Source organism: Carassius carassius, chromosome 23, assembly GCF_963082965.1.
Source record: "Carassius carassius chromosome 23, fCarCar2.1, whole genome shotgun sequence".
Classification (NCBI taxonomy): domain Eukaryota; kingdom Metazoa; phylum Chordata; class Actinopteri; order Cypriniformes; family Cyprinidae; genus Carassius; species Carassius carassius.
Window position 1 is genome coordinate 9,529,551 of NC_081777.1, and position 22,780 is coordinate 9,552,330.

Sequence of the window (22,780 nt, forward strand, 5' to 3'; positions counted from 1 at the left end):
GCACGAGCATGATCGATCTCTCTCTCTCTCTCTCGCGCCTCTCTCTCTCTCTCGCCTCTCTCTCTCTGCAGAGAGGAGCAGCACTTTCAGTTAAAAAAAGATATTCTGTTGCTTCTAACTCTGATTTCGGCTATACTTGCACGTAAAATACAGTACAACCATTGTCTTAATCTTATGTGTATGTGATTTCATTAGACAATGTCGTGAATAGGATTTTAGTGCAGAGATTAACATCTGGAGCTGGTTATGCAGTCTTAATGGGCCGCGTTTCAGTCATTATAATATTAATTCCGTTGTCGGACAACAGAAACATTAAAATATAATAATAAAAAAAAAAAACGTTTTATTGAGAATTTTGGCTGCATTAAAATGCAGTACATGAGCACAGAAAGGGCAAGATAATATGACGCACTTACGTCATTAATATGCTAATTAGCATATGACGTCATCTAGCATCATTTAGCGACTTTTCAGGCAGGGTTTAGCTACTTTCCATTGAAATAAGTTGGCAACACTGAGAGACAGATTTATCTGGTACAGCGAATTTCCCTAAGCAGCAGGCCACTGTATACGTTCACTTAAAACATAACAGACTGTGTTTAAGAGAATACTTGCAGAGACGATTATTTTGATATAATTGTGTGTGTATGTGTTCATTCAGAAGTTACGATACGCGAAAGATGAATTCATTCTCTGTACGCGCATTGTCTGAAATGCTGCTTGCAGCGCGTGCTTTGAATGAGTGAGCGCAAGCTCTGAACGCGTGAATTGTTTAAAACGCTTGAATCAGCAATATTTAGAAACAAGTACAAACGATCAGCTACGATCCGTTTCACCCCTTCAAGCGAGTGAACAGCGGGAATCAAGTTAGGAATTTTACATCACTATTCACGATAGCCCATCGGACGTGGGGCTAACGATTTTGCGAGCCCTGCGCCTCAGATCTATCCAGTTTTTGAAACACTGGTTTCCACACTGGTTTCGTTAAACAAAATAAATTATTATTTTAAAAGATTGACTCAAAAGAATCATCGGTTCACTAATCAGATCATGAACTTGTATTACCGAGCCAAAGATTATCTATTATTGAACATCTCGAATGAATAAAGACTTCAAGTACATCTGTAAAGCACATAAAGCTATCGTTTGAGTTTATAAACTTCTATTTCATGCATGATTCGTATGGATCTGTTAACTGAATGCAAAGTGTGAGTTCTAGAAGAATGTTTTTATCTTGATGAGCATGTATCGCTCACTAGGAGTCGCTAAATGAACAGCTGCTGTTTTTTTTTCTTTTTTTTTTTTTTTTTCCTCAACGGAGGATCAGTTGCCCTATTGGTTAAAATCCCCAAACTGTTTACTTAAATATTAAATTAATAAATGACATCAAAACAGGGGCGTTTGCGTTATGATGTGGTGGGCTGCTGTGGGCCAGAAAGTCCAGGGCAACTTTTTGGTCCCAGTCCGCCCCTGAATGGCGCACCCCTATCCAATAAGCACAACCAGTTGTATTAATAATGTTATCCTGAGTGTGAAGTGTTACCAGAATTTGTTTTAATTAAGGTGAAAAATAAAAGTTTTGTGTTTAATGTATTTGTGTTGATGTTGAAATGGATTTTAAAACATATGGTATCGAAAAAAGAATCGTTAGGAACCGATATCGAAACTGAGGTATCGAAATTGGCACCGGATCGAAAGATTTTGAACAATACCCAGCCCTATCATCACCCAGTGGCTGGGGGTGGAGAATGGGCTGGTTTATGCATGGAGACATCAGGAAGCTCTCTGAACTCCTTCGATGGATATAACTGAGCTTGTAGGAGGAGGCTTAATGCAGAGTTTTTCTGACTAAATGTTATGCATGTCCCACATTAATGCACCAGGGCCTAAACGGACCTCCAACATTTGTTTCCTCTGTCTACATGGGTATCTACCTTCTTAGTCAGCATCCAGATCAAAATGGAACCTCCTATATGACTGTAACTAGTGTTATTTGAAGAACAAAGAAATGCATGAAGACCTAAGTAACATATCACACAGAACAAGTTGCTTGTATTCTCATGCCAATGCTAATTGGGATAGTTCACCCAATAAATGAAAATTATGTATTTGTTTACTCCCCTTTAACTTGTTCCAGACTTGTATAATTAGTTTTTTCTTCTGTTGAGAACAAAAGAAGGTATTTTGAAGAATGATGTTAACCAAACAGTTGACATTAGCCTCTGACTTATATAGTATTTTTGACTACTTTGGAAGTCAGTGGCTACCATCAACTTTTTGGTTGCCAAAGTTCATCAAAATATGTTCTTTTGTGCTCAACAGGGAAAAAAAGAACTAAAGGTTTGAAACAACTTGACGATGAGTAAATGATGAGAATTTCCTTAGTTTTTTTTTTTTTTTTTTTTTTTTGAGCCATCTGTGTTAGGTTTTGTCCTTTCCATTTCCATTGTTATTACTGTCAAGCCCCTTTCAAACTGCATGTCGGACCTGACAAATTGGCAGAACATTGCCGGGTCGCCTTCTGTGTGAAAGCAAACACGTCCCAGGATTGATTCCGGCATTGAACCCGGGTCGGGGACCTAGTAACATTGCCGGGTTCAGTCCCGGGACGAGCGCTATTTACAAATTGTAATGAAGCAGAGATCATTTAGTTCCTCACTTTCCGCGCTGATGCTGTGATCGTTCACTAGCTTCAGTGAAAGTATAATGCGCCTAACGTTTTCGACTCGTACATTACACATCACGCCATGATGTCACGTGTCATTACGGGATCTTTACGGGTTGTGTGTGAACGTGCGCACATATTCCGGGTAATCACTGGCAGTGTGAAAGTGCAAAATCTAGCGACCCTGGTACAATTGCCGGAACACTTTACCAGTGTATTTACCGGAATCGCAGTGTGAAAGGGGCTTCAGTCATCGCATTTTCCAATTTAGGCCTATTGCAGTGTGTGCCTATTAGCATGAGAAATAAAAAAGCCAGGAAAATCACTTACTTCATAATCACTACAGCTGTCAAAAACACAATCTTTTATTGTGTTTGTACTTTGTTGGTATATTGGTGATTTACACAATATTCCCTGTTTTAATAATAGAAATGTGTTTACTCCTTGTGTAGTCTGAGTGACAGTAATCTGTCATATAGACTTACTCAGATGAGTGCTGACTGGAGCAACATCACAGTCTCACACAGAGAGACCTCAATGCCGTTCAATGAGATCACTGTGGTGATTTGTTGCTAAGCAGTCACTGGGCTTCTTGCATCACCATGGCTACACTTAAAGTAGAGCTCACTGACCTGGTAACCCACGTAAAGCCAATCCTAACCTAAACGTGCATTTCCTGTGCCTTTACAAAGGTGCTTTTTAGTGTTAAATCTAAATATTAGTATGTTTTGTTTGTGCCTGCTTAAGCCCTGCAAAGTTTGATCCATTTAATTGAAGATTAATCTTTAATTTAAATACTTATGTTTTATTTACTATTATTACACGTCTCTCTGGAATACTTGATTCTGATATGCCAGTTGCAACATTGTTGTTATCTGTCCCCGATTACAACACTGAATAAGATTCCACTCATCCGGGTATTTCTTTCACATCTCTCATGTCACACCACCACACACTCTCTAGTTTCATTCCAATGCAACTGCTATCATCTTGCACTTCAGTAATTGACTGTATTTAATGTAAAATGAAAACAGAGGACTTCAGTATTAATAGAAGGCATGCAGTAATAGTTGAAGTTTGTCTGTTTGCCAGAATGATTGTTTTGTATATTGGACTGGCTTTGTAGTCACAAAATAACACGGAATTTCCACAACATAACAAAATTGACACAACACAATGCTTGGGACTAATTTTGTTGTGTTGTTGTTGTTTCTGTTATAGTGCTAATTTCATTGTGTTGTGGCTTGTTTCCATTGTGTTGTGCTTATTTTATTGTGTTGTGGCTTGTTTACATTATGGTGTTCTAATTTTGTTGTGTTTTGACTTGTTTCTGTTTTGCTGCGGCTTGTTTCTGTGGTGGTTTACTAATTTTATTGTGTTTCTGTTTTGCTGCGGCTTGTTTCTGTGGTGGTTTACTAATTTTGTGTTGCGGCTTGTTTATGTTGTGTTGGGATTTCGTTGTGTTGTGTACTACTGGGCCACCATTAGTTTTGCATAGCCAGACTTTCAGACTGATGACAGAAGGTCTGGGAAATTTGGCCATTTTGAATGGTCAAGGCCTGCCCAAGTTACCATATGACTGATAGGTAAAGCAACCAATCACATTTCGTTTTGTGCTGCGTGATGTTTATGGGCGTAGAAATGTCCCCACAATAACAGGCCGGTATGTAAAACTCTTGGACGCATTTTAAAAAGTCTATGGCATGAACTTTACATACTTCACATACTTTAGAAAATCTAGCGTCAGTTGATCCCGACTGTCGCACTGTCACAGTTGTAAACGTGACAGCTTTGTTCTTCAATGAGGGGGTTTGGCGCCACGGTATCTTTGTTTCCAGGCGGAACGTTAAATAACGCAACATGCACATTTCCCAGAAATTCTGTAGAAATTCAACCAAAACCTTCTAAACCCCTAAAGTGTTTCCAGTTAAGTGTGCCGTATGCATCAAACCTTCAGCCAATGGTCCATGGGCGTGACGTCTGAGACAAGGTCACTGTAACTTTGAGATTATAAACCGGTATTGTTTTAAAATGCAATTCATATCAATATTTCATGGGTAATTATTTACTTATGTGCCAAGTAGCCGTGTCATAAGTGGGATAACATACATCCAGACAGGTTTTGTCATGGAAGAAAACCCTGAAGGGTGATGCCAACCCTGCAGTAACAGCTGGCTGGATGTACATTTATTGTCCTTTTATATTGTGACGAGTGGGGCGGGGCCGAGGGACATGGGAGCGAGGCCGGTGGAGTGATTGGAGATGAGCTACACCTGTTCGACCCGCCGGTCTCGAGGCCCATGGAGGAGATGGAAGGATATAAAACTGGAGCGACGACAGTGAAGGACGAGAGAGGACCAGGTTGTGTTTTGGTTTTTATTTGCGCGCACCAGCCGAGCAGCGGTGCGTCTGGGAACCGGATTTTTTTTTTTTTCTCTCTCCCCTCTCTCGTCTCTGTCGCTCCTCCTTCCATCTCCTTTTCTCTCGCCTCGTCTGTCCTACCCCCAGGTTCCCGCAGGTCCCCATGATCGGGGGAGGGGGGGGGGGGGGGTTGTAGAGCGCAGTCTCGGGAGTACCCCCCGGCCTGCGAGGGGCGATGGGGGTATGTGACGAGTGGGGCGGGGCCGAGGGACATGGGAGCGAGGCCGGTGGAGTGATTGGAGATGAGCTACACCTGTTCGACCCGCCGGTCTCGAGGCCCATGGAGGAGATGGAAGGATATAAAACTGGAGCGACGACAGTGAAGGACGAGAGAGGACCAGGCCTGGGCTTTTAGTTGTGTTTTGGTTTTTATTTGCGCGCACCAGTCGTCCGTGAGGGGCTGGTGCGCTGTTTTGTGTTTGTTTTGTAATTAAAGTTTCATTTTGATTGTCCGCCGGTTCCCGCCTCCTTCTTCCGGATGTATATTAAGGTTTAATATCATTACATATATATTTTTCCTTTATATTGTAAAACCTTTCTAGGGTTGGCTAATAATATCAAACTTTATTTTGAATGATTTGATCAAATATTCTTTGTAATTAATTGTCTGTTTTTTACAGTTGATGCATCTTGTACTAGTGTATCTCCTGTTCTGCTGATGTTACAGAGCTGGTGCCGAATTCTAGCAGCCACCCAGGGCACGCATTATCCACTGCCTATCTCTCTCATTGTATCAGTTTTATGGGCTTGCACTATACAAATGGGAAAGAATGTTCTCAATTCCATGACTGTGTGCCCCTATCACTGAAATTAAATTGTGCTTGTGAGTAACCTTTTCCAGGCAGTTCTGTGCACGTTTTCCAGAACCCAGTGCTAAACAGTACAGTTTTGTCAAGTTAACCAAGTCCATTTGGTTGTATAATAGATAGGGCTGGCCGATGTATCTAACGATATGATCATGCGCATCTAGTCATTAAATCTGGTTTCGTGATAAGATGAGAGCCGTGGATCACTGACAAGCTACGCAATATCGCATTCATTATCGAAGGCGATTCATCTGGGATAATGAACGTGATATTGCGTAGCTTGTCAGTGATTTACGGCTCAGTCTATTAAATGGCGCTCGATTTAAAAGCAGGTGATGGCGATTTACTGACTAGATGCGCATGATCATATCGTTCGATATATTGCCCAGCCCTAATAATATATTCTCTAAATGTATATTATACTGTTTGATCTTATTGTGAACTATTGGTCACACTTTATTTTAAGGTCCAATTCTCCCTGTTAACAAACCATTTACTATGAATTTGCCTCAGTAAGCATCTGATTTGTTGCTTATTAATAATTTGTAAGGTATTTGTTAAGTTTAGGTATTGGGTAGGATTAAAGATGTAGAATATGGTCATGCAGAATATGTGATTTATAAGCACTAATAAACAGCCATTATTTTAATAATAGGCATGCTAATAAGCAACTTGTCACTAGTGAGAATTGATCCATGTTACTGAACAATTCATCTATATGTTCAAATGATTGAGAGTTTGTGCGAAATAATTGAATTGAAAGGAATTCAGTGCCAGTAAAGAAGCATTGTTTTCACAGTTTGTTGTTTTGAGGGTGAAATTTAAAGGTACATTTTGAGGGTTTGTTTAATTACAGTGACCCTGTTTCTCATATTGGTGTTTGTGTCATCATAGGGCTCCAGAGATCATTCTTGGCCTGCCTTTTTGTGAAGCCATAGATATGTGGTCGCTGGGATGTGTGATTGCTGAACTCTTCTTGGGCTGGCCCCTCTACCCAGGAGCCCTCGAGTTTGACCAGGTAATTCTTCTAACATGCTGCATCTTTCTTTACCTGTCTTGACGAATCTCACAAAACCTCTTTAAAAAAAAAAAAATTTTGTACACAGTAGCCACTTTCTGCCAGCGGAAATTGGATTTAAATTCTCTCTACTGCAGCGTGTCAGTCCCGTTTATCAGGAAAGGGAGCAAGTAAACACATACGCAGTTTGACCAATTAATACGTCATTAATAATGGCTCACTTCCATGATTTAGTATGCTTGCATTCACTTTATAAGCAAATCGTACCAGAGTTTGCTTGAACCATACCCTAGACCACAATTTTTAGCTGGAATCTGGTATGGTTTGCAGATGCGCTCCTGAGTTCAGAAAACAACATACACGTTATCCAAAAGAATAGAACCCTGACGTCAAATGAATCTGACTGAGTACTAAAATTGCTGTGTGAAAGCCCCCTAAAACCATAAATAAATTGTGATGGACCTCTTTTTATTTTATGGAAAATACAATTTGCATATTATAAGTTAAAGCAATAAGCCCCAAGAAGCCATGGTTTATAGTAGAAGTCGACCGATATTGGATTTTGCCTATATATATATATATATATATATATATATATATATATAAACCAGTACTGAACCATACTAATAGTAGTAGTAATAATAGTAATAGTAAATGTTGAAATTACCACACTTTAATAGGGCCCTATGAAATCGGTTTAATTTTTAATTTTCTAATTCCATTTTATTTATTTCCAAAAACTGTTATTTAAATAATCTGGATTCTGGTTTTTCCATTTTAATTTTACTCCAACTAAATTAAAGTTTATTAAGCATAAAGTAAGTCTAATTAAATAAAATCATGAAACGTATACATGTTAAAATCAGTTTGATAAAATTTTAACAAAAATTACATGATTAGGGCCCTATGAAATGTTTTATTTTCTCACCATATTTTTTTTTTATTGTTACCAAATTCTGTTTTAGCATGTCTAATTATTTCAACGCAAAAAACAACTTAATTTATTTTTTCTTAAAGAAGCCTAATGATTTTTCCCCTCAAAAATTCTGTGTATTTAAATTCTTGCTATCAAATCAAGACATGAAACATTAATTTTATTTGTCTTTTAATTACTTACAATTAAGCAAACTTTTTTTTTTTTTTTTTTTGGCAAACAAAGAGTATTTACTATTAAAATTAAAACATGGAAGAAATGCTGTGTGATTATTCCTTAAAGGTCCTATGACATGAAAATTTCACTTTCTGAGGTTTTTTAACATTAATAGGAGTTCCCCTAGCCTGTATATGGTCCCCAAGTTTCTAGAAATTGTAATCGTTGTAAATCGAGATTTTGCTATCTCTCCGTGGCTTTGAGAAAATGGAAGCTCAAACGGGCTGATCTGGAATCTCCTCCTTGTGACGTTGTAAGGAGAATTGTTACCTCCCCTTTCTCTGCTTTGCCCACCCAAATATTTACATATAATTCAGTCGCAATGTCAGCACAGGCGTTACAAACAGAATTTTATTATATGGATTCAACAGCACCGGCACAAACAGTGAGTAACAGTGTTCATTAATGCCTGATCTCTGATCAGTGATTTATGATGTGTAGCTAATTATTCAAGTTCACACAGACTTTCTTTCTAAATCATTTAATAGTGTTTATGCATCAGTGAATCAAGCCAGTGACTAAACGATCAACTTCACGTTGTTTCTCTTAGTAGCATGAAACAAATCTGTTATTTAAATTGTGATTTAACTACAGAGAGCGATCAAAGAACGCTCCCTTTATTTTTTCGGAGCAGTCACACATCGCGAGTATATCTGCATATTTGCCTAAACTGCCGTTACAATGAATGACGCTGTTATGCTGCACAACAAAGTGCTTACTGTATTCATGTGGTGTATTCATGTGTTTGCTGTTAGTTGTGGTGAAAGCATTTTGTGAGAGAAAACGTGTTGCAATAATGACGAGATCACTGCATTCACGCGATAAACAGACTGTCTACTCAATGCTCATCACTGCAGCCTTTCATGTGATGGGAAAAGATTGAAAAAATTATTATATAATCAACACTTCCACGATTCGTTAATCTCGACAGCTGTAATGGTAAAAAAAAATATATATATATATATATATATTTGAGAGGGGTTCCACATGTTATACGCATTTCGAATGCAAAGATGTCAGCCGATCACAACAGTTGTCGTTTACTTGGAGTCTCACAGCAGACACGCCCCTTCAAACAGAGCATTCAAGCCAGAGGGCTAATGTCAGGATATAAAAATGCTTTTTATTTCTAAATTTAAAATGTAAAAATCATACTAACAATATAAGTACACCTAAGGAAACATTAAAAAGCATTTAAAGAAAAGGAAATAATCCATGTCATGGGACCTTTAAAAATTTATGTTTGTTTCATTTTAGTAGTAGCAGTAGGCCATGTACATTCTACTGAAAAATAGACTTCAAAGCCGGACTTTTATTTTGACTGTTTGCAAAATAAATGAATACTTTTACAGTTCTGTGTATGTGATATGACGCTAGTTTTACTCGAATCAAATGGTCAAATGCTCAGTGAGTGACTCTCAGAACAGTTCTGGAGATGTTCTTCATGTGTTTTCGTCCTCATTTAGTGAGACGGCAGATGCTGAAATCACCATGAGTGTCACGCGCTCTAAACTACCCTACATTTCCACCAGCACAATGTATACTCTCATACATGAACTGCTTCTATTCTTGAAAACACAAGTGATTATCTAATAAAATAGCAGCGCTGAGTCTAGGAGAACTCACCTGTGTCACACACACTCCGGACGTGTCGCGTTAAACTCAAGCAGCTCTCTAAAACTGTGTATTTATTCACCAAACAGACACAAGTTGACTTCAAGAATGAGCAATGAGGCAAAGTTTAGTTCAGTGTTTAAAAAAACGAAGCAAACGGAAAGAGCGATCTATATTATAGCTCTATAAATGAAGCATACAGACTTTATTAGAGCCACAGAAAGACAAACGTTTCGATGGAAATGCTCAATATATAAATCATTATGTACATTAACAACAATTAGGGGCGAATATGATGTAATTTAATGGAAAACTATGTGAATGGCGCTGTAAGGCGTGGCAGGATTTTCTGTCTGAACTGTCTCTCTCTCTGTTCAGCATGCAGCGTCAAGTGTCTGAACAGACATCACATGCTGTCAGTGATTCACTCCACTAGAGGCCGCTCTCGCACTGTATAATGAAAACGGAGCCTTCTGAGCCACTCCAGCAACAGACCCATCCCAGGAAACTATCAGCCGCTCCAGCAACGGACAAAACGCGGAAAACTATTGGCATGGACTTTTGCCGATAACCGATTGTTCCAGCAATCAACTATCAGTGCTGATTAATCGGCAAAACCGATAAATCGGTCGACCTCTAGTTTATAGTGATTTTATAACAGCTAAGGGGCGTTTTTGGGCACGATGCGAGTGAATGATATAAAAAAAAAAGAAATAATCTTCCGATAAATCATACATTTTAAACCGTATTAGTTTAAACTTCTGATATGCAGTTTTCTGAGCATACACATCTGAAGCACATGGACAGAAAGTGGCTGTCACAGCATGTGAGTACAAACTAAGTTCTCATTCACATTCAAGTTTACGTTAAAATCACACGAGTTACAAAAACAGTTGGTTATGTCTGTGAAGGTTTTAGATAAATAAATAGTGTTCTGTGCTCGTCTGTGCAGTTAGCATGTTTTTCTCACACTTTCACTATGGCATTAGAGCTGGTACACAGTTGTCACTTGCAAAATCAAAATGAATGCACCGTGGAAGCTTACAGATTAAGGGGTTATAATATTATAATAAATTCCCTTTGCCACATCACAAAGGGTGCAAAATCAGACGTGCTTGTTTTCTCAGACTCTTGCAGTAATTATCACCACGAGCGATCACAGTTTGAGTATATAGTTCTGTGTAACTGCTTAGATAAACCGCGCTGTCAGCAGGCATTTCATAATCTAGAAGGACAAAACATCATTAATAATTTTGATATAACATTCCAGTTGAGAAATGCAACAAAATACGGTGGTTTTCCTCTTTTCAGTCATCTTTTTTTTTTTTAAGTGTTGAAAATTAGTCATGTTAAATTTATTAAACCATAAGCAAAAAAATAAAAATAAAAAAATAAATAAAAAAAATTTAATGTCTAATGTTTTCAAATGGAGAAAATAAATAAAGGACAGGAGTCATATCAACTTCATTTTAAACTATCGTTTTAGTATGTTTATAAGCTGTTTAATAGCTACAGAGTCAAGAATAATTTAGTGGATAGTGTTAATTCACTGAATAATATTCTCTGGAATATTGGAATATAACAAACAAAACCAAAGTGAAGTATGTTCTTTCTTCACTCAGTTATTTATTTACTTTATATCCATTAATAAATATTGGTTCGGCATATCGGGCACAAACATACAGATAATTGGTATCGGTTATAAAAAAAAAAACAAAAAAATAAAAAAAAAAACATTATCGGTCGATCATTATTTATAAGTACTAATAAACAGCCATTATGCTAATAAGTATGGTATTAAGCAACTGGTTAATAGTGAAAATTGGTCCCAGTGCTAAAGTGTTATTATTAAAAATAATAATAAAAATTTATTTTGGGTTGAAATGTGACCTAGACATGGTTTCCTGAAATTCGCCAAATTTATTCGTATATGTTATCTTTCAAATCTTGTTTTATAATCTCTTTTATACACACTCACTCCCTCTTCCTATTTCTTTCTCTCTCTCATACACACACACACTAAATGTTTCTTCTTGATTGTGAGTTCTCTACATTTCTCCTTCTCTTGACATAATCTGTTTAGCACAGGGCCGTGGTATGTACTGTCAGGCCCAAACAATCTCCAGAAGAATTTTCACGGGCGCTTCTTAGCAGTTGTGTTGGCGTACAAGTGTCAGCGTGTGGGTGTTTGTTGTGCGCACTCAAGCTGCGTCTGTCTTAGTGCGCATGGTTTATGATCTGAATGTTTTTCTAGTTTTCGGGCCATACTCCCCCTGCTGCTGGGCCCCTGAATGCCCCAGGGTGAAACTGAGAAGAGGGTGCATTACCAAGTCTCTGTGTGTCTGCATGTGTGATAGATACGCAGGAGCAAGCCTAGATTAGAACACTGTTTCTGGGGAGGGTTTGGAAAGCAGAGTTCCAGCAGCCACTGACTTGACATAGCGGTTGGCAACAACAGCAGGGGGTTTGATGGGTTTTCCTCTTCCTTTTGGCTGGGATGTTAACACAGCTGGGAGGGGGGTTATGGATCTCAAGATGCCAGTGTGTGTTATGAACTGTCAGTCTAAAAGATACATGCTGTTTTTGCTCATATATAACCCTGTATTATGCCAGTAAGACCTTTTAAGCCCATGAGAATTTGGTCTGCCGGGAATAATTCATCTCCAATATCACACCACTCTAGCTTTAACTCAACAACACCTGTGAGAATAAAAAAAAAAGAATTTACCCATCTGCTAACAATAAGTCTTTTTTTTCCAAGGAGAGTGGATCAAAATGTACCCATTCCTGATGAGAGATTCCACTGTCTCTAGCTCCATTTGGATTACCTTTTTTTCCCCACTAATATTCCTACGAGATGACAGAGCACTTTTTTTTTTTTTTTTCTGTGTGTGTGTGTTTTTTCTGTATGGAATTAAATACTCCAATTGTTCTGAACTGAACAAAAATACCATAAAAGTACCATTCCTAAGCTATAGTTCAAGTTTTGATGTGATGCATAGCAATGTGTATAGCTCACTGTATAGGACTCTGTTTGAGCCTCATCTGATTTATTGTAATATTATTTGGAATAACACTTAACCTACTTATATTGAGCAACTCTTGATATTACAAAAGAAAGCCATAAGATCTATTTCATGGTCCACACGTAACTCACACACAACTGCTCTCCACAATTATGGAATGGGCTGGATACTAATTTAAATCAATCTGCTTCATTATCTATATTTAAAAAGAAACTAAAGCAACAACTACTGGAGAGATATAAATCTGAGTGATTTGCGGCTGAGAGTTAAACCCCTTTCTCTTGGTACAAGGATCATATCAAATTGAGGTACAAAGGTATCGGGACTGTCAATTTTTGGCTGCTTAAGGTAGTTGTACTCTACATAACCACAATTTAAAGAATGGTTGCCCTGGCATCTAAAGTTGGACTGCTCACATAATCCTTGCCAGGTGGGTGGGGTGGTGCTGGTGGTGGAATGGACCCCTATTTATAAGCTATTGTTTCTTGGGCGTCCATTTTTTCACAATAGAATAAATAACTATTGTTTTTCCTGATCAGTTGTTGGGTAGGTTACTTTGAACCGTGGTGTGTACTATAGTAGTAGTCCTTGGCTGCTAAAAAAGTAATATATTTTGTAACTTGTCACTTTTGTAATATGCTACTCCCAACATGTAGCAACAAATGCAAAGTGTGAAATTGTGGAAAGAAATAAATGTGTGAGGAACAGACCTGAAATTTATTTATTTATATTTATATTTTTATATATATATATATATATATATATACACACAATATATTATATATATATACATTATATTATATATATATATATATATATATATATATATATATATATATATTAATCAAATGTCCCCTCCCTGTCAGGAACACAACTGGACACAGATGCAGGTTACAGTGCGAGACCAATTTATTCAAAAAAGTCAAATGAAAAGCTACTTCCAACGAACAAAAACAGGCCGGGAAATGAGGAAAAAGGTCCAACAAAAATAAGAGACTTCAATGTCCTTGCAAAAATGCCCGGCAGGGGGCGCCCAACGGCGCGGCCGCGTAGAGAGCGGTGAGGGGAGGATGCCACGAGAGAGCCAGTGACGGAGCAAACAAAACTCTTCAGAAGTATGCCGGTGCCCGGTCTAGGAAATGAGGGAGGGGAAAAATAGAAAAACAAAACAAAACCAGTAGCAGCAAACAATGGCACGACAGAACAAGGCTTGACAGGATCAGACCGAAAGACTACACCGGGACTATTGACGAACAACGATCTGGCACCGATAGGCGCGACAGACGAGAATAAATAGAGCAAGAGATGAACAGACATTGAATTCAGGTGAGCGGAGTCAAACAATTAGAAGCGGAAACAGTAGTGATGAGGGGGAGGGATGAACGCCACAGATAGGTGCAAGACGAACGATCAAAACAAAACACCATGTGCACACGAGCTGCAGACATATACAGAAACACACGCACACACCGAAGAATGGGGTGATCAGACAGCGGACATGACAGTACCCCCCCTCCGACGGACGCCACCAGGCGCCGCAGGAAGGGGCTCACCTCGTCGCCGGTAGAAGTCCTCGACCAGTGTCCGATCCAAGATGTCCCGGGCCGGAACCCAGCTCCTCTCCTCTGGGCCATAGCCCTCCCAGTCCACAAGATATTGAAAGCCCCGACCCCTACGTCGGACATCTAGCAACTTCCGCACCGTATAGACCGGGGAGCCATCCACTAGACGGGGGGGAGGGGGGGTTGGGGCAGAAGGAACAAGAGGGGAATGGAACACAGGTTTAACCCTGGAAACATGGAAAACAGGGTGCACCCGACCAAGCGTGGTAGGGAGCTTGAGCTGTACCGCCGCCGGACTCAGGACCTTGGTGATCCGGTATGGGCCAATGAACCTGGGTGCCAACTTGCGTGAGGCTACCCTGAGAGGCAGGTCCTTGGTGGAGAGCCATACCCGTTGACCACACACATAGCGGGGAGCAGGAGTCCGGTGACGGTCGGCCGCTGCTTTAGTCCGCCTACTAGCCTGGGCCAAGGCCGCCTTAGCCCTCTTCCAGGTGCGTCGACACCGTCGGACGAAGGCCAAAGCAGACGGGACCGCAGCTTCGGGTTCCTGTGTGGGAAACAAGGGAGGTTGATAACCGACAGAACACTGGAATGGGGACATACCTGTGGCAGAAGCCGGAAGGGAGTTATGGGCGTATTCTACCCAGGATAGCTGTTGACACCAGGAGCTGGGATTTTGGGATGCCAGGCAGCGAAGAGTACGTTCCAAATCCTGGTTTGCCCGCTCAGACTGCCCGTTGGTCTGGGGATGGAATCCTGAAGACAGACTCGTAGAGGCCCCGATCTGCCGACAGAACTCCCTCCAAAACCGAGAGACAAACTGGGGACCCCTATCAGAGACCACGTTGACCGGAAGACCATGAATCCGGAACACGTGATCAACCATCACCTGAGCAGTCTCTTTGGCTGAGGGGAGCTTGGGAAGGGGAATGAAATGGGCCGCCTTAGAGAAACGGTCCACCACCGTAAGAATGACGGTGTTACCCTTAGATTCCGGAAGGCCAGTGACAAAATCAAGGGCCAAATGTGACCAGGGGCGAGAAGGGATGGGCAACGGGTGGAGCAGACCAACGGGAGGCGCATTGGAAGTCTTGTTCTGAGCGCACACCGAGCAGGCAGCCACGAACTGCCTGACATCCTTGGCCATGGATGGCCACCAGAATCGCTGGCGGATGGCAGCCAGCGACCTCCGGACTCCTGGATGACAAACCAGCCTGGACGAGTGACCCCACTGGATGACTTCAGAACGCAACTTGGTGGGAACAAACAGATTACCCGCTGGACCCCCCTTCGGCACAGGCCCCTTAATTAGGGCCTCCTCTACTCGTCTCTCGATGTCCTAAGAGAGGGATGCCACCACCACCCCCTTGGGCAAGATGGTGTCTGCTGACTCCTCCCTCCCAGGAGCCTCGAAGAGACGAGAAAGAGCATCGGGCTTAACATTTTTGGACCCGGGCCTGTAAGACAGCGTGAAATTGAACCGGCCGAAGAAGAGGGCCCAGCGAGCCTGTCGGGAGCTCAGCCTCCTGGCCGAACGGATATACTCGAGGTTTTTGTGATCCGTCCAGACCAGGAAGGGCCGAGCTGCGCCCTCCAACCAGTGACGCCACTCCCCCAAAGCCAGCCTGACCGCCAACAACTCCCGATTACCTATGTCGTAATTCCGTTCTGGGGGACTCAGGCGGTGGGAGAGGAAGGCACAGGGATGCACCTTTCCGTCCTCGTGCGACCGCTGAGATAGGACCGCGCCCACTCCGACATCGGAGGCATCCACCTCAACAATGAATTGACGTTCAGGGTCTGGAATAGACAAGACAGGAGCAGAGATAAAACGGGACTTTAATTTATCAAAGGCCTCCTGTGCCCCAGTATTCCACTTGAACGGTACCTTGGGAGAGGTGAGTGCCGTTAAAGGTGCAGCAATCTGACCAAAGTTCCGGATGAACCGCCGATAGAAGTTGGCAAACCCCAGGAACCGCTGCAGAGCTTTACGAGAGTCAGGAGCTGGCCACTCGGCAACGGCCCTTACCTTACAGGGGTCCGCTTTGATCTCCCCTGCGGAAACAACGAACCCCAGGAACGGAACCGACTGGGCATGGAAGACGCACTTCTCCGCCTTAACATAGAGCTGGTTCTCCAGCAGCCGTTGTAACACCTGGCGAACATGCTGAGTGTGTACCTGCAGAGATGGGGAAAATATCAAGATATCATCAAGATACACGAAGACAAAGCGATTCACCATGTCTCTCAACACGTCGTTAACCAGGGCCTGGAAGACAGCTGGGGCATTGGTCAGACCAAATGGTAGGACCCGGTACTCAAAGTGTCCCGTGGGTGTGTTGAAAGCTGTCTTCCACTCATCCCCCTCACGTATGCGGATTAGGTGATAGGCATTCCGAAGGTCTAGCTTGGTGAAGACCTTGGCTCCCTGCAATAGCTCAAAGGCAGACGACATAAGAGGCAAGGGGTACCTGTTTTTAATAGTGATGTCATTCAGGCCTCGATAATCTATACAAGGACGCAAGGAGCCGTCCTTCTTCTTGACAAAGAAGAACCCAGCACCTGCAGGAGATGAAGAGGGTCGGATGAGACCGGCTTTGAGGGATTCATTAATATGTTTGTCCATGGCCTCTCTTTCAGGACCTGAAAGGGAAAACAAGTGACCCTTGGGCGGAGAAGTGCCTGGGAGGAGCTCAATGGCACAATCATAAGGGCGATGTGGAGGTAAGGAGGTGGCCCGGGACTTACTAAACAGCTGGCACAGGTCGTGGTACTCCACCGGGACCCCCTTCAAATCAGCAGCCTCCACCTGCAAGACAGGACACACAGACACAGGGAAAGAGGCAGCACCCAAACAAGACGCAAGACAAAACTTACTCCAAGACAAGACAGAGTTGCTGGACCAATCCACGTGAGGGCCATGTTGCACCAACCACGGGTGCCCCAGAACTATGGGAGCACTCGGGGATTCAAGAAGGTACAGCGTGGTCACCTCACGGTGATTGCCCGAGACTATAAGATTGACAGGAGTAGCAGCATAGGAGACAGTGGTGATCAAAGTGCCATTCAATGAACGGGCAGGAATAGGTTTGGAAAGAGGAATTGCAGGAATTCCCCAGCGGGTGGCTAGAGAGAGGTCCATAAAGTTGCCCTCAGCTCCCGAGTCAACCAGTGCAGTACAGGAGTTAAGGACATCACCAAACTGAATGGAGACAGGAAGGAGAGTGCGAGAGGAGGGGGTTGCAATAAAGGGGTAGCGCTCACCAGGATCCCCCTCTTTACTGGTGAGCCTTGACTTTTAGCGGACAGCCTGCTGCGAAGTGACCTGATTTGCCGCAATACAGACATAGCCCTAGGGCGAGGCGTTGCTGCTTCTGTTGAGGAGTGAGCCGAAGGCGCCCCACCTGCATGGGCTCAGGCTCAGTGGTTTCTGTGGGGGAAACAGATGACGACTCCTCAGTCCTCCAGGGTGCACGAACTGCCAGGCGTTGACGACGGCGGCGAAGGCGACCCTCGATCCGCAACGCCATGTTAACAAGATCGTCAAAATCACGTGGCAGGTCCTGAGTGGCCAGCTCATCCTGGATGTCATCCTCTAGCCCAGCACGAAACATAGCTCGACAGGCCTCCTCATTCCAATCGCAGGTAGCTGCCAGAGTCTTGAAATGAATTGCATAGTCTGTTACGGAGCGACCCGCCTGACGGAGCCGTGCTAGCTGGTCAGCCGCTTCCTGACCTCTGGCAGAGCGGTCGAATAGCCTCTCCATCTCCTGGCGGAAATCTTTAAAAGAAGCACAACACGGAGCTTTAGTCTCCCAGACGGAGGTTCCCCAGTCTCTAGCCTTGCCGGTTAGAAGAGTCAATACAAAAGCCACTTTGGATATCTCAAGTGCGTATATGCGTGGCTGCAAGGCAAACACCACAGAACACTGGGACAAGAAGGCCCGGCAGGAATTGGGGTCCCCATCATAGGGTGGTGGGTTATTGCATCGGGGCTCAGGCTCATGGCGAGGAAGATGGTGAACTGCACCACCCTGAGCAGCCTCTCGTTGCAGTTCTTTGATGCGGTTGGTCAGCTCAGCCACTTGGTTGGCTAGAAACTCCACCTCCCTTGTGGTGTTCGTCAGTCTGGCTTCGTGCTGGCCCAAAAGAACACCCTGCTGGGTGACTGCGGTTCTGACAGGATCTGCACCTGCTGTGTCCATCTTGGCCAGATCGTTCTGTCAGGAACACAACTGGACACAAATGCAGGTTACAGTGCGAGACCAATTTATTCAAAAAAGTCAAATGAAAAGCTACTTCCAACGAACAAAAACAGGCCGGGAAATGAGGAAAAAGGTCCAACAAAAATAAGAGACTTCAATGTCCTTGCAAAAATGCCCGGCAGGGGGCGCCCAACGGCGCGGCCGCGTAGAGAGCGGTGAGGGGAGGAAGCCATGAGAGAGCCAGTGACGGAGCAAACAAAACTCTTCAGAAGTATGCCGGTGCCCGGTCTAGGAAATGAGGGAGGGGAAAAATAGAAAAACAAAACAAAACCAGTAGCAGCAAACAATGGCACGACAGAACAAGGCTTGACAGGATCAGACCGAAAGACTACACCGGGACTATTGACGAACAACGATCTGGCACCGATAGGCGCGACAGACGAGAATAAATAGAGCAAGAGATGAACAGACATTGAATTCAGGTGAGCGGAGTCAAACAATTAGAAGCGGAAACAGTAGTGATGAGGGGGAGGGATGAACGCCACAGATAGGTGCAAGACGAACGATCAAAACAAAACACCATGTGCACACGAGCTGCAGACATATACAGAAACACACGCACACACCGAAGAATGGGGTGATCAGACAGCGGACATGACACTCCCCCTTGATTGATCTTTCAAGAATTTTCTTATTCATCTATTAATTTATACCAATAAATAATTTAAACTTGTGTCATTAATCTTTAATGTTTTTTTTTTTTTTTTTTTTTTTTTACATTTTCTTAAAAGCAATATAGATTTAATCAGTTTAAATAATTAAATAAATGATTTTATACAATATTTAATTATATGATAGGATCAAATTGAGGCACAAGTCCATTTTTCATACTGTTATGCCAGGATTAAATTTTGGCTGTTAAAGCGATTTGTTTTTGTTGTTTTTTATTAATGTTGTAGTTCTAATTTGTTTTGGGAAAATATAATTCTAATATTTAATGACATTTATCTATCAATTTGTTAGCCACCCAATCTCATGAGAATTCATAAGTTTTTATTTATTGTTATTATTATTATTTATTTATTTTAATGACCGAAAAAAAAATGTAAGTAAAACATCACTATGAAGGTCCACTCCCAACCCTGTACCAAAATCTTACCTTTGGGGGCAGCAGATCTTACAAAAATGTATAATTATTGGCCAGAATTTGAATATCGGTGCAGTTGTTGTGTGTTGCATGTAAATCAGACATGTTCCGAATATGTTGCACAATTTCGTTATGGAACGCAAGAACTCTCAGCATTCTCAGCATTGCTGCAGAGGGCGATTATAATAGGCAATGGCATAAACAGTCATCTTCTATAGGCATTTTTCTCTCTCAGGTCAACTACTGTCATGACTGAGCAAGAGTTTGAAAAGACGCAAGTAAAAAAGTTCAAAGCTAGATACCTGTCTTTTTACACATCGCCCTCTTGAGTACTGAGGTACATTACTGCTACAGGCTAGCAATACAAGAGCACATAAAGTATGCTTAATAGGATGTCACCACTCCACTTTTGTACATCTTGGGTGTCACCTTACTGCCTAAGGTGTGATTCTAGTCTAGGGACTAAAATGGCTTGTGGTATCGCACTCCTAATCCACGCGCCTCCTTCATGGTGGTGTTCAATTTAATCTCACACAGCAAAAGATATTTATAGAAGAAATTAATGCCCCCTTACGGTACCAGTCACAGGGCCTCATATCAGAAGCATGAGGAACCTGCATTTGACACTGCCACAATGTTGCAGCAAGTTGAATGTAGAAGAAATGTGTGTTTGCAAACAGTGGCCCTGGGTGCAGGTTTGGACTTGTAGTCTCATTCTTACAGTACTAAAGTGACACATCCCTTTTTGAAAATAAATCTGTTACGCTTAGAGGCTGAAACACACAACACAAGCAGGGTCCAGAATTAACACCCAACAAGTGCCAAATGTGAGTAAAAATAAAACTGACTTATAGCCAGTTGGCTGATACCAGTTTTAAATGAATTACAGTACATTTATTATTTGAATCACATTAAAAGAGTGTCATTGTTTATTTATGTGTTTGTTTATTTGATAATCTGCCTGAGGGATTGGTTCTTTCTTCTTATAAGCTTTATAGTGATACAAAGTTTATCATGAGAAATACAGCAAGTTCTGTATTCTAGACAGACAGACAAACAAGAAGTGATGAAACCTGATGACTAGGCTATCCAGCATTATTTGATTGTTGGAGAATGTTCCAAAGAGCAACGTGTGCTTCAATAGAAGGTTTGGCAATGGAAGCGGAGTCTGACCTTTTGTCCAAAAGTGTTAGCTTGGTCAATGTCACAAATTTGCCTGGCCTAAAAACAGTGCTGAATCTTAATTACATTCTCTGTATTAATTTTACTTTGTAAGTTAGATTTTTGTTTCTAATTGTTGTTTCTAATAGACCTGTTACTTTTTCTCTGTAGTGTGTAATGTGTTCTTATTGTTTGTTAAATAACTTTATATATAAAGTTATTTTTATCTATTTATTTAAGTGCATATGGTACATTTAAGTACATGTGATTTTTAAGTGTTCCTTTGTCAACAATTACTGCTTTTCACTAAATGAACATGTATTGATGATGATAATGATGATGACGAACACTTATTATTATTATTATTATCAAATCTTCCCCCCAACAAAACATCAATTATCTATATATGGAATATTTAAAAAAATATCAAGATTTTTAGATGCATGGCCCAACCCTTCTTTAGCATCCAAAAGAGCCAGTTGTGCTGATTCAGGCATCTGTTTAGGATGCCTCACTAGCGCTTTTGGTGGAGGTTTTCAATGCATGTCCATTTGGAAAGAGATCCTAGGACAGACCCAGGATGCACTAGTCTGATTATATCTCTTGAAGAATGCCTTGGGTTCCCCCAGGAGGAGTTATTACTTGGGAAAAAGACATGTGGATCAGTCTACTTAGCCTGTTACCACTGTGACCTGGTCCAAGGGGGCTGGAGAATGGATTGATGGATTATGTATGTACTGAAATCAGCTTCTGTGCTAAAGCTGGAAACTTATGACTCAAACTACTGAAAGGTTTTACCACAACTGGAGTTTTTTGAGTCATCATTATGGGCATTATTTAGCTCTCGTATCAGATATTGCATTGTTGTACAGCAAGCCTACTCACTTCCTGTCCTCTGCTGATCTGAGACCCATTTCCCCCAGTCATTTCCATATTGACCTTACACTGACTCCCTCTCCAAATGTCTTCATTTCTTCCACTATGTAGCCCTTCATTTCATCACCCAGAGGTTAAAGATATTTTCTCTTCCTCTTTCTCACGAGTTCATGTCTGAACTGCAGCTGGGGAATTTACAATGTTCTTCATCTGTTTTCCGCACAGACCCTGTTTGTTTAGTCTTAAAGCTCAGGATTATGGTGTCTGTGTGTGCTTCAATTTTTGTGTGTGCAAGGAGTTTATCTAATGGTAGCTGCTGTTAACTTTCCTAAGTAAAGTTCATACTTTCTAGTATGGACTTTTAAATGAAGTAATCTGTTGCTTAGGGAATTTTCAGCTTTTTAATGCCTACCATTATTAATAATAATAAAAGAAAAACAACTCATAGAAGAATGTAATTTCAAGAATGTATGATTTGAGTCAAGTGATGGCACATTTTTATTTTTGGCCAAACTAGCGCTTGAAATGGGAACTACAATCAAAATTTAAAGGGCCCTATTTTAACGATATGTAGCGATCGCCTTTTTCTGTATTGGTTTTATTTTTCAACCGTTTTCTACTGCTGTGACTCCTGAAAAACTGGTTCATTCTGCGCTGCCCCATCAAGCTCTCGCTGGATCCGCTCCTCAGCTATGTAGCAAAGTAGCTTAAAAGGGAAATATACAGTACAGACCAAAAGTTTGGACACACCTTCTCATTCAAAGAGTTTTCTTTATTTTCATGACTATGAAAATTGTAGAGTCACACTGAAGGCATCAAGGGCTATTTGACCAAGAAGGAGTGATGGGGTGCTGCGCCAGATGACCTGGCCTCCACAGTCACCGGACCTAAACCCAATCGAGATGGTTTAGGGGTGAGCTGGACTGCAGACAGAAGGCAAAAGGGCCAACAAGTGCTAAGCATCTCTCAAGGAACTCCTTCAAGACTGTTGGAAGACCATTTCAGGTGACTACTGTACCTCTTGAAGCTCATCAAGAGAATGCCAAGAGTGTGCAAAGCAGTAATCAAAGCAAAAGGTGGCTACTTTGAAGAACCTAGAATGACATATTTTCAGTTGTTTCACACT

At 41.7% G+C, this 22,780-nt stretch overlaps 1 protein-coding gene and 1 long non-coding RNA gene across 3 annotated transcripts in view; one reads left to right on the forward strand and one right to left on the reverse strand.

Moving 5' to 3' along the window:
* The window catches only part of LOC132101326 (uncharacterized), a 963,607-nt gene that overhangs the window by 246,425 nt on the left and 694,402 nt on the right, over positions 1 to 22,780 (reverse strand). The window lies entirely within an intron of this gene.
* The window catches only part of hipk3b (homeodomain interacting protein kinase 3b), a 72,903-nt gene that overhangs the window by 27,959 nt on the left and 22,164 nt on the right, over positions 1 to 22,780 (forward strand). For both annotated transcript variants that reach the window (XM_059506193.1, XM_059506194.1), the window contains exon 3: positions 6,787 to 6,910. In XM_059506193.1, the coding sequence (XP_059362176.1) occupies positions 6,787 to 6,910 (124 nt within the window). The remainder of the gene's footprint in view (positions 1 to 6,786; positions 6,911 to 22,780) is intronic.